Genomic DNA, 13,487 nt, shown 5'->3' on the forward strand with positions numbered 1-13,487 from the left:
AGGGGACAAAAAACAGTAAGCAGCTTTGCAGAAACAGCCTGCAAAAGGATTATGAAAAAGGATTGTTTTTATTTTTTTATTCTTTATTTCCTGCAATGTAGACTTGATATAACATTGATAAAATTGTAATAAAAATAATTCTAAAAATGATTTAGTACTCATCTTAATCACTATGTATTTACAGATAATAATAACTACCAGGACAGTATCTTATGGACCTTCTTTTTTAAGGTCACAGGATATTTAAAAATACAAGGGCTACAATTCAGAGTGTTTAAAGAACACTCGTTGTTAGTTCCCTCTTCTTTTACATCTCTGGTTTCCTAAGAAAAACACCTCTCCTGCACATACTACAAGATTTACAGTAATCTGGTTGCTTTGTTTTCTGAAAACACAGGGATCATCTACTAGATTTTACGTGGTTTGATGGAAGATTGAAAAAAAAACATTGGTTTTATGCCAGCCTCCTGCAAATAGATTGTAATCCTTTAACTCTTTTTTCTTATCACAGACAGACGGTGGAGCACCACAACCTGACCATCTTCCTTTTTGCCTACTTCAAAAACCAAAGGGTGATAAAAACAACAGGAAAGATGGGAAGAGGCACACATCTGTTGAATCAGTGTTCTGTGACTTAATGAGATTTTTTAGAGCCCTTAACCCAGCGGACTGTAACCGCTAAGGATGCCTAAACCAAGAAACATTTGGGAGAACTTTGCCGCTGAGCAACAGCGGGGGAAGGAGGATGTGCAACATCATAGGCTGCTCCTAACATTACAAGCGCCAACTGATTTTCCTTTCTAAATCCAGATTTATTGTTTGGGGCCATCACCAAAATGTTCTTTGTTTTCCCACTATGAAACAGATGGCATAAATGTGCTCTGCAGTTTTATTGCTGTATTATAATTTCATTGTGTCATGCTCAAACCAATAGGTTCATTCACTCTACAATAAAACTTTCATTCTGCTGTGCTGTCTGTGGATGCATTGAATAAAATGGCAGTTTAAAAAGTTGCAAGTTGCTAAATCAATATTCCATTATTTGTCTCATATTGGTTTTATTAGTGATAGAAATGCAGCTCAACAACTGATAAGAGCTTGAAATGGTTACTTGGAAAGATGTAATGAGAATAGACTTGTGGAAAACCATTGCATTTTTAATCTTTCTTTTCATTTCTTAATAGAAGTTTAATACATTTCCCCAACATGATTACAATTGACAAAGTTGCTCAGTTCTTTTCTTTGACAAAGTTGCTCAGCTCTATTCTTTGTGAGGTTGCTGAAACTACAAGCTGAAAGAATTTTTCTCAAGGTTATACACAAGTGAAACAAAGCTCCCAATATAAATTTACCTTGACACAGACTAGAATAAAACAGAAAGCCTAATCTGTGAAGAGACGTTCTAAGGAGCGATTAGTTCAAGAGGAACATGACTTAGAGGGAAAATACTTACAATAAAGCAAGATACAACTCTCCCCTGTTCTTTATTAGTGCTTTTCAAACACAGCAAGTCATCTGTGCAGCACATTTAATCATTTAAGGCCAGAGGCAGGCACAGAGACTTGCTACTCTAACCTCAGAAGTATTCTCATTACCCAAGGTGGAGTGGAGTTGATACTTGAATATATAAACACGTACAGAAATCCAGCTTCAACCACTCTTTTGATTTAAGGTGAAATAGAGCAGACCACACTCTATCGGCATTTCAAACAGAGCCTTAAAAGAGAAAGGCCAAGGAGAGATGTTGATGACAGAAATTCTCTTCTACAAGAAAAATAATGCAAATCTCTCAGCTCTAGGGGACACTTGCCCTGTACAATTAACCTTACACACACCGCCAAAGGAGCAGAAAAGGCAATTTCTGTGTGCCAGCAAGCCTCCCATTTGCCCTCTCTCAAGGCTGACTCTTTCACACAGATACCATGAGTGCCTGAACTGGCCAGTCCGGTTCAGTGGACCAGTATCTCTGGTTATCCATGATGGTGACTGGTCTGATGTCTCGGTTTTGATGATCTCCCCACTGGGGATTTGCTGGGTAACTTGGTATCAGCCTTTGCGCAGAGGCAAGACACATCAAAGCAGAAAAGCATGCATTAACTTGATCCAAATACAGACAATAATGTTGTAAAGATATCAGATACATGTACATGAAAAAATAGTGATCCAAAGGACTTCTAGCTCTCATGTTCTGTTACCAGTGTAATTGTTTCAAATGACCTTCAGGCCTCTTCCTTTTCTTTTTCTTCCTTTTGTTTTTAATTAAAAAAGAAAAAATCTTTGACCATTACTTAGTTGTATCACTTTATATTTGGCATTAAAAGAGACCTTTAAACATTTCCAAGTGCCCTTCCAGTAATTAGACTTGCAGAAACCACCCTGTAGCATTCCATTAAAATAAATTCTCACCTGCCAGCAGCTTAAATAACAAAGCGAAGAAAACAATGTACATCGGACACTGGACAGTGATGGCAGGAACATTACAAAAGCATCCACGTAATTTCTGTATCCTCCTTTCAAACCCTGATGAGAAATGCAGCTTTTACATAAAGTTAAAATTTGACACAAGTCAGGGAGAGACAACTGCATGGACCTGGAGAGCTCTTGATGCACACGCAAACCTCCTTTGCAGGAAAGAATAACACTGAGACGTTGCTACCTGTGGTTGCAGGGGCATGGCACAAGGAAAGCAGTGATCTCTCAGGTAGATAGGTCCAAGGCAGCGTAGGGGTTTGCAAAGCAGCCCTACTACCTCAGTCTGCACAGATCTCACAGCACTGCAGTTATTTCTGTGTCTCACTTGTGGACTGAGCAGTTCTTTCTACATGAGCTTTGGTCGCACAGACCATGCTGCATGCAAAAAAATGGCTTTACACTGTGACAATATCTGTTCTAAAGGGTCTAACTTTCTGGTCACACACGGTTAGCAGCCAGGTGTCATAGGGCATGCACCACAGGCACTCCAAGACCACATCCTGTTGATGAGCTCTCCATCAATGCTGGATGCCCTTCTTCAGGAGGTGGAAAGGACAGCATCTCTGCCATCCGTGTCACCCAGAAACATCTCCAGAGCATCTGTGCTGAACCACAGCCTCAGACCAACATTGCTGCTCTGGAATATATGTATTTTTAATAAACTTCTATAGTGAAAAGTAATTCAGTGGAGTTAAAAGTACTCATGTGACCACACTAGCTTTGATGAAAACAAGCAACAAAACTTGCCCTGGCAAAGACTTTGCAGGTTCCAAACAGAATTTGTGATCAAGAAAGTGTAATGGGAAGGTTGATGTCACCAGCATACAAAAGCCAAGAGGATCGGCTCAACTCCAACCACAGTGATATACCTGAGTAGAAAATGAATAGTCTGCTTCCAGCAATGCAGAAGAAGCTAATTAAATAAATTATATATATATTTTTTGGTAAGTAGTTTAAATTCACTGTACATAAAAAGCTGCATACAAAATAGTGAAATTTCAGGGCATTTTGAAGTTTGAAAAAGATGGCTACTAGCCTTGTCTAACATGCAAAGCAGCCTAATGCCCTGCAGTGGAGAAAACCCAAGTACAAATCCTGGCTGCAGGGACATGGGAAAATGGTGAGGTGAGGGCATGAGGCAGTCTTCCTTGTGAGCTGGGGTCTGCTGAAAGCACCAGGCTACTGCCTGTGGTGGCGTGGATATTGTGAGTTTGTGAACAAGCTTCGGGTGGTCAATCTTGTGCTGATGCAGAATAGTAGATGTTGAAATCTGAAAGCACTGTGCAGGACAGAAAACCCTCTATTAAACAGTTCTCCTACAAATGGGTGAGATGGCAGCATTTTCACAGAGCCAAGCTGCCAGTGCAGGAGGGCTGAAAGGTAACAAAGATGGTAGCACAAATGGGGAAGAGAGGAGAAACTAGGCTATAAATAACATTTTGTAATGCTAGAAAAAAAAAAATTAAGGAAGAGAACTTATCATTAGAAATTATTTCTAAACCTACATTTTTTCCTAAAGAATATGTGCAATAAATACACCAACTTTTACGTACTTTGCTGTAACAGCATCTGAAAGATTTTAGTGGGGGAACAGAACAAGGAGGTATCGTTTTTCAGCAGTGCTATTAAACTGTGAAAATCAACAAGTTAGGAGGGAAAAAGAGAAAAGCTAAGCACATAACTTTTTACTGTTACTAGTTGTATCTGATTAAACATGTTAGATATTTTTTCATTTTGCAAAAGTTATTAAATTGTTAAAAAAAAATCTGGTGTTCTGACTGGCAGTGAGACAGCTCCATAAATGTTAATCCCAGTTCTTACAGCCCACAACTCCACTCCTAGCACTGCTTTGGATGCTTTGCCTAGCTCAGGCTCCCTCAAGCAGTGTCTGCTGCTCTGCAGGGTGCGGTGCTGGGCGGGCTCATGCTGGTGCAGGTGGCAGAGCCAGGCCATGCAGGCACAGGTGGATAAGCCAGATCATGCTCTGCTCCTGGGAAAGCATCACGAGCATGTACGTTAGAGCAATGTTTTGTTCTCTGCTGGCCCTGTGCCTCAGCCACCTCTGGTAAGCACCCACATGCAGCAAAGAGGAGCTAAGCCATTACAATATACTTACTGTGGGCAAAACCCGCAGGAGCACCACCATACAATTGCCAGGCTTGTACTAATTGCCGGGGTGGCTGCCCTCCTCCCAACCCACATGTCTTGCTAGCCTGGCAGCCAGGCTGCTGCCCACGCAACACGAAGCTGTGCCACCCATCCCTGGCTGCACATCAAGCCCTCTCAGATTCAGTGGGCCCTCTCAGAGTAGCAGATTCAGCCTCAGTTTTGAGGTCAGCATTTAGTTATTGCATGAAAAGCAGCTTTTTTTTCACTTTAAAGTTGATATTTACCTTCCATCTTCCCCACTTGGCAGGTGCTTTCACAGGAATTTGCTTACTGTTGCCTCCCACTACTAGCAAATGAATATGCACGTGCCCAGACTTTATTATTCTAGTACAGCTGAACTTGTAGGTGAGTTGGAAACAACCCAAGCAACGATTCCACATGGCTGTTAATGGGAGAGGTGCAATTAGAGACACCAACCAAGCATTCAGATGCCAAGTGACTGCATGCAAAGAGGAGATTAAGAGATAAATCCCACTACTGGGCTGCACAGCAGAAATCAGAGTGGAGTTCTCTGGTTTTATTTAAAACTCTAGTGAGATGGGTTCATTAGAAAAATCCTGCCTGACCAACTCACCTTCCAGGCAGATGCAGGTGAATATACCTGCCCCCTGAAAGAACAATCTATGGCTATAATATAAGCACAAACAGAAAAACAGACAAAGACACAAACAATAAAAACATCAGTAATTTATTAGTAAATGGAAATAAATGACTTCTGAGAAGATGACTTAGCAGTGTCAGCCAGGGAATATTTCAGAGCAGGTCACATCATCCTTCACTTTCTCCAACTATCACTTTTCACAGAAAATCCTGGCAAGAAATGCTGTCTGCAGTGGTTTTGATCTTGGAAACGACCCATCTGTGGTGACTGCTTCAACTGCAGTTAGAAGGTCACAGATAACAGCCTGTGCCTCACGCTGTGTAACAGCAGACTGATGCCTGTATCCGGCCACAAATCCATGAATTCAACTCCTCATTTATGTTCGTCCAGCACTGAAACACTGCATGAGGTGTGACCGAGCCAGCAAGGCATGTGAGCAAGGCATGAAAGGAGACAAGACTGGGTCCCAAGCCCTCACATATACAGACTTTGCAACAAGCAGTTGTTGACTAAACAAGGCAATCCTTGTGCACAGCAAAGAGCTGCCATTGTGTCAGCAATGGCAACTGAGTAAGAAAATAAAGAAAAAAAAATAAAATCCAGAGTCTCTGACCTATGGACTTGGTCCAGGGTCTGTTCTGTGGGAAAACATCCTACGCCACTGAAAGGTCAGGGAGACAGCTTGGTACAGACTACTCCTTATGCAGACTTTTAATTACTTGGAGCATCTGAATACATTTTCTGAGTATGTTTCCTTCTTGTTTTAACCTTCTCAACCAGCCCAAGGAGCCACAAAGCTTCCAGCTGGAGAAGGAAACGGCAGATCATGCTAAAAGTTTTTGATTTTTTTAGTTATTATTGTTTCTAAGACAGGGGGAAACAGCATAGTAGCTGGCACGTTTATATTGCACGATATACTGAAACAGGATAGGGGAAAAAAACCTCTCTAACATTGCAGAGAGTTAAATGGAGAGGAAATACTACATAGTATAGCATAATCGAGAGAATATAGATGAGGACTTTTTTTGCAGTGACTTGTTATTTAGCATTCAATAACCCATCAACAAGTCAGAAATACAATTACTGAGCTCCCACCACAAGAAGAAAAGTGGAATTCAACTTTTTGGCAAAGCTCAAAGTTCAATTACCCTGTAGCAAATCAATCAAATGCATGTGCAGCAAGCAATGAAGTAGTGCAGCTGTCACCTCCCTGCTTTCAGCTAACGTGGCTTTTCATAAAAATTGGTGGGCAGCACTAGGAAATATTTACAAGGTTCACATTATACAAAGATAAAAAGGAATCTATCAGTGTGATTTAGAACAACAGGGAACAGTGTTCAAGGCATACGAAACAAATAATGAACATTCATCACCAGTAACCTAGAGTGATGACTTGGTTTTTATAGACACCCAGATTTATGATACCAGTCCAGCATTATATCCTCCACATTTCAATAGCCAGGCAGGCAGAGGCAATCATGCATTGAGCCATGTGCAAACGTGTTAGTCAGTGCTGATGGATGTGTGGTCAGGACTCTGGACGTGTATACGCACAGCAAGTGTCACTTAACTGCAAACAGCGCTCTGTTCCACTGACATTGTTCTGAGCTCTGTGAATAAAAACATACCAACAGAGAAAGTGAAGCGCTACACTATGCGTATGACAGCTTGGGAAGTTCCAAACGGTTCCTCTTTTTGCACTTTTGTGACTATTTTTGCACTTTTCTTTTTCTTTAAATGACTGGGATAAAACTGCACTTGTGTTCATGACTTGCCTTCTGTAATGCTTCACTTACCTCTTCAGCAGACTCCAGTCATACAGTAAGCTAGTGAAAAATACCAGGGATGTATCTCATTTACCAGCAGCTGAGTGAAAAAGGACGACACAAAGTTTCTCAGCTGGAATGGATATCTTTAGTTTCTAGCACATATCACTATAAAAGGTCTTTTTATTGCTATTAAAGCATCATTCATTCATTCATTGCAGAAGGAATCACAGAGCTGATGCAAAATTCTACACTCATTCTTTTAAACGGCTGAAGCCAACGTTGAAATTGAGTTATCTTGACTACATTTTTTTCTACTGTGTACTGTTTCCTTTTGTTGTAACAAAGAATAATTTGTGCTTTCCCTCTCTGCTTGTGACTTTTATTTAACTATGGCTACAACAAATACTTTCCTTTAATGGAAAATAACCAAATTCACACATCTTGATATTCTTTCAGAAGTCTAATTTTCATCAATCTACCCAAACCCAAAATTATATTTTAAATTATCAAAAAAAAAAACCCAAAACCTGATTCACTGCAACTGATAATGTACATTTAACAATCAATGGAAATTGAAAGGCCACCACTTAAATATACAGTTAATACTACAGTTGCGTAGAATTGATATTTTGAAGCACTCGAGGCATTTAAAAATTTTTATTTAGCATATCCAAAAACAAATGTTACAAAAAATTTTCTATAAACATAGGCAAGAATGTTTAAATACGATAATTTAATGTAAACCAAATCCCTTTAAAATACTCAATACTGTAATCAGAGGTTATTTACACCCAGTGAAGACAGAACAACCTCCACTAATGCTAATCATCATCTAAGCACAATTAATTTCCATAATTTCTTAAAGAGTGACACTTAAATATGAGATAGTTCTAGTGGGTAAATCATCTGAGTTCTAATACAAGATGAAATTTAGTGTTACATTCAAAATCGGAAAAGCAGTATCCTGACTGTTCATGTCATCAGTGAAGGCAGTACTGCATTTCAGACTTGGAAAACCTTCAGAGAAATACAAAGAGAAATTCATAATGTTTATTGCATGATAATGCAATTACAGGATAACAATACTCAGCAAGTGCCCTGGAAAACAAAGCTGTATAAAAACCCACTACAAAAGAAATTTTATTCTTCAATCAGATCAAAAAAGCCAGCCACAACTCTAAATTACTTTCCCACATTTCACAAAGAAAAACAAAGTATTTGGTAATTTGACATTATTCCAACAAGAAGAAAGCTGTTCATGTCTCAGAGGAAATACATTTGGATAACTGGCACATGCAGATTTTATTTGTTTATTTATGAAAGTTTATTCACCAAGACTTAAAATTATAGCCCAAAATAGCATTCATACTCACGCGCATGGATGCAGAAAAGGCATGGCCCAATAAAGTCTAGTCACAGATCATTTTCAATATTTGGTTGTGGCTTTTTTGGGAAGTCAAACATGTTTGCATTGCACATAAAAGTATCTCCAGGATGCAGCAACATATTCTACTTAAGAAATCAAGTGTGAAAGCCATTAAAACTGGTAGTGGAATACAGACCAACAACGACAACAAAAAAAAAGGTGGCTCATCTCTAAACCAGATTGCCCATGTTCAGGGGTAGACAGCTGCTGAATGACCTAATGTGAACTTGGTGATTTCCATGCATTTCCTACATGAAAGTCATATATCCAAACAAAAAAGTTACTGCTAAAACTGCCAGCTGTACTGGCAGGCACAGAGGATGCCAATATGGCATGGACATTGATACCAGCTCTTTGAGGTGGCTCCTGCAGACTGAGATGAGGCACTTTGTTTTGGTAATGTCTGGCTAAAGGCAGTATAACTGTTGCTCAGTATAAAAGGAGCTTTAACTTCTACAAGTGGCAATTTAGGTCTTTACACCAGAGCTAAAACCACTTCAAAAGAAAAGGTCAGACAGTCTAAAAACAAGATCCAAGCAATTCTTACCACAAATGCCCAAAATATGTTGTAATCATCTGCCCAATATCTGTCATAAATAATAAATATAAATAAGTCTTATCTTTTTTACTACACTTTGGCCTGGAGTTCCATTCATTAACTCCAATAATTTTGCCTTTGCAACTGAAGAACCCCAGTAGACAATTTAGATAGCCTACTCTTTGCCAAAAATGAGAATATAAAATTAATCACAGGATCCTAACTTCATTTGTCAATCCACTGTATCACATCATTACAGAAGTGTGCCTAAGCACATCCATGTATGATCATACATTTCTTTTCAGCCATTTTCTGTAAACTTCCTTAGATAAAAGATGGGCCGAGGTGCCATGAGATAGTAGATGCCAGCATGCATCTCAGAAATTAACTGAGGACATTAGCAGTGGTTTGAAATGGATGGCACCAGTGTTTCATTTGGAAGAAGATACAGCTTCAGTTTTTTGTTTTAAGAAAACCAACATAACCCAGTAATCTTTCAGGGCTAAATGCATTTCAATTGGTGCTAGCTGATTAGTAGAAAACAACAATACTGAAGTTAATGCCATGTTACGTTGGTGTGAGAAGAAAAAATTGAAATGAATATTGATAAGCTAAACTGAATTATCAACTCCTAAATTAAAAAAAGAAACACCACACTACAGCTTGTATCAGCTGAATTATCAATAGTATCTAAACCACTTGGTTGAAATTCTATAGAAGCCTCTACTTTAACTTGCATCAAGCCTGACAGAAACACATATCTCTTCACACATATCTCTTCAGCCTCGAAAAGTCACTCCAAACTAACACTTGGGTCTATTCTTAGTTGTGTTCTTAGAAATGCAACACAGTGGGTCCTCATGGTTTGGCCCAACGTCAGGTAAACTCTACAGCTCACATATGGAGATTGCTGAGCCGTGCTGGCCACACAGTTTCTGCAGCCAGCCTAGATTAGCGTGCTTCCCAGCACCTTACTTGAACAAGCAAACGTGAAATCAGCAAAAAATACTTCAGCTGTTGAAAAGAGGTACCAAAATGCCTGCAACGGATTTCTATAGCCCTTAATACAAGATGCACATATGGTACATCTAAGTATGCAAGAGGCAAAATATTATCAGGATTTGAGGAAGGGGATCTTACTGTTGGGGAAAAAAAGTCACACACCAAATGCTTTTGCTTTTTCCAATTAAAAAGAAGCGTAATATCTTTGGGTTCATACGTTTATGGATAACGGATAAAATCCTGGTCCCAGTTAAGACTACGCTACTTTTGGTATATGCTTCCAAATAAGCAAGATTTTATCCAATCTTCAGCATTTCCTTCTTTAGTGTTGCATCAATTTTCAAGTTATAAAGTTAACATATGCACACTTCTCATCCCTACAGCACAGGAATAAAAGCCATATAGGAAAACTGAAAGGAAAAGCAGAACAAAAAAAGTACTCTTAAATTCACTAATTACTGTCTTCAATTAGCTTCTAAACATGAATTGTAAAAGCAAAAGCTTTAGAATGCACCTTCTCTGCTAGGGCTCTGAAATTATTGCTATTAAGCCAGCATACTCTAATATACTGGTTTGAACACAAAGGCATACTGCTCTTGACCACCTAAAGGCCCCAAATAGGCTGCAGCACATAAAAATCCAAGTGAGAAAAAGGAAATGACCAGACAAGAGGCAATACTGAAAAACTAGTCCCCTTTGGTGTAAATAAGTTTCTAAAACATTGCTGAACAATTCCCCATCTCAGGCAATTCTGAGATTTTGCACCAAGAAGGGAAGGGGATTCCACAAATCTCGTGGGGAATGTGGACAGCATTTGGAATAAAACAAGTGACATCCCTCAAAGCAAAGATACTTTTGAGAAATACGACAGAGCACCACATTTGTACATGCACTTACACTCTCAATACAGATTCCTTATCTTTTAAGACCCGCTACAGAGGAAAAAGAAATCCAAGACCCAAAAAACAAGTGATTCTTAAACAAAAAATGGAAGTTCATTATACAGGTCCATTAAATTACAGAAATGCATAATAAGCCAAGATAAAGTGCTACAAAACGATTAGTAATTTTTTTTTTTTTTTTTTGAAGTCCATAGCATTTTTCCTGTTTTACTTAGTACTGGTGATAACAGGAGATAATGCAATTGCAGTGGCTGAACTGGAGTTCACAATGTCTTCGTATTGTGGGGGTGGATCTAAATGTTGTTCAGTTTCACTTCTCATACTGATTTCACCAGTGGCTTCCTCATAGGAAGGAGGAGGATCACAGTTTGACAGCCTTGTGGATATTGAGTCTGACTGTGCATCCGTATAGCTCAGACCTCCAGGAGAGAGCCCACTGACTTCATACATTTCCTCCTGTGGGGAATGAACAATGCTGAGAGGCTGCGGAAGCGAACCTCTGCCGTCAGACACAGCACCATCACCCATCGCTTCGTGGGCTCCCCTACGCACGTACACCGACTGTCTACGTGTTTTCTTTTTAAACAGGCATCTCCATATGACAAAAATGACAATGAGGATAACGAAAAGGCCAATGATTAATGGAAATGCAAGGTAAAATGAATACCAGCTATGTCCTGTGTTACTTTCTCCCTGAAGTCCATTTTTGTAGACTTTCCAGAACTCCTTCTAGAAGAGCAAGACAGGATACATCAGAAACGATAAGACAGTTAAAAACAAAAGAACAAAACAAACACTTTAATCAATCAGTTGCAAATGAATGAGGAAAAAAATGGCATTTCAAATACTGATGATCAAAATGAGAACTGGTATGAATAAGCACACAAAATAAATTTTCAAATTTTCTTCTGATGTGTTTAGTGACACAAAAGGCTTTTTTTTTTTTTTTTTTTTTAATATTTCTTAACACCCATTCCTTGCTACTTGTAACAATCCTGTATTAGCACTTAATATTTAAAAACCTGCAGCGCAGACAGGAATAAGCAGGAAATCTAATCTGCATGCACATCAGCCACGGGGTGGATCAAAATTTTTCAGCACCACTCAAGCTCAAAGTTATTATTTATTTTTTAATTATAATGCACTGATACAATTTGACAGGGAAATATTGTTCCAGAATGTCAGACCAATTTAGCAAAGCACAACTATTTTGAACTGTCATTTCATAAATCAGACTTCTCCCATCCTCTGGCTCATAAAGCAATTGTTGTCAGCATATTCTGAGTTGCTTCAAATCCTCTCTTTATAGTTAAATATAGCTTCAATGTGAGAATATTACATGGCTTACTTATTATATTCTAGAAACTTTGACAACACAAGTACAGATACATGGAACAGTGAAAAGTGAAAATATAAACAAGGGAAAACAAAGATGAAGGGGGATACTACTACTTTAAATACTTTTTGCTGTATTATTAATATGCAAAAACAGGAGCACAAAGATCACATCACCATCCAATGTTCTCTAGAGTGAATGCTATGCAAAGCTACTACAACGAAAACATACCCTGCCTCAAAGATATAGTCATTCTTGTCTGTAATGTATGATCTCTATCAATAAATACTTCCAACTGTGTTTTATAGCCATGTATAATTTAATTAAAAAAAAAAAATCCCTGCCAGAAATCCTGATCTCTTTAGCTTCCTTTAAAAAAATGCAGAGACCTGACCACTTCATATTCACGCTAGCACCTACTTCAAATAACACACATATTGTATGCAAGAATTAAAAAAAATACTCACCAGGAAAAATGACATTGCCATTTCTCAGTAAATTCAGGTTGCAGACTGACTTAGTGAACAAACAAATCAGATCTATATCTCCCCCTCAGTTCAGGACTGCTGCCACATGAGCAGCGTTACGTAAGTATTGCCACCAAATTGATCTCAGCCTGAGTCCAGAAGCAGTCTGGCCTCTTTAGTGTGAAGGCTAAGCTTGCCCTGTGCAAAGCTGGGACCTGGACAATGTGGGTAAAACGCTCACTATGATTCTAAGAATATACAAAGGATATACTAAAGTTAAGAACAAAGCCATTTTGCAAGTCATCACAACGCCCCACTGATATGAACCCCTTGGTTTAAATCATCTCAGCTAAGTCAGGCAGCACTGACTTCAGACAAAGCAAGCAAGTCTTGGAAGATGGGCTAACCCCTCTAAATACCTCTCTACAAGGGCCTGGATGCACTGTTCCACAGTGAATCCCAGAGCAACTGTGCTGACTTTGGGAAAGCTTATGAGGAAAAAAACTAACATTAAAAAAAAATTAAATTAGCTGCACAACTGAGGCCTAGGGTTCTCTGCATAGGAAAGAAAAGAAACAAAACCAAACACTCCATCTTTCCCCACCAAATCAATAGGCAATTAGGAAGATCTGTTACCTATTACCTTTCCAGCTGGTTTGAATAAAACAAACTAAATCTTAAATTGAATAAATAATTAATATGTTCTCAACTAAAAAAGCAGAAAAATGATTCATTAGCATTATTAACCACTATTGTCTGTACTGGAACCAAGCTTCCCACTTCACTGCTCTGCTACCTCAGCAGT

At 38.9% G+C, this 13,487-nt stretch overlaps 1 protein-coding gene across 1 annotated transcript in view; it reads right to left on the reverse strand.

The window, feature by feature from the left end:
• Window positions 1-8,307: 8,307 nt before the first annotated feature.
• The window catches only part of PRRG1 (proline rich and Gla domain 1), a gene marked incomplete at its 5' end in the record, with an annotated part of 31,192 nt that continues 26,012 nt past the window's right edge, over window positions 8,308-13,487 (reverse strand). The window contains one exon of the mRNA XM_032197846.1: window positions 8,308-11,608. Within this exon, the coding sequence (XP_032053737.1) occupies window positions 11,087-11,608 (522 nt within the window). The remainder of the gene's footprint in view (window positions 11,609-13,487) is intronic.

The sequence above is a fragment of the Aythya fuligula genome, chromosome 1, assembly GCF_009819795.1.
Source record: "Aythya fuligula isolate bAytFul2 chromosome 1, bAytFul2.pri, whole genome shotgun sequence".
In the NCBI taxonomy this organism is placed as follows: Eukaryota; Metazoa; Chordata; class Aves; order Anseriformes; family Anatidae; genus Aythya; species Aythya fuligula.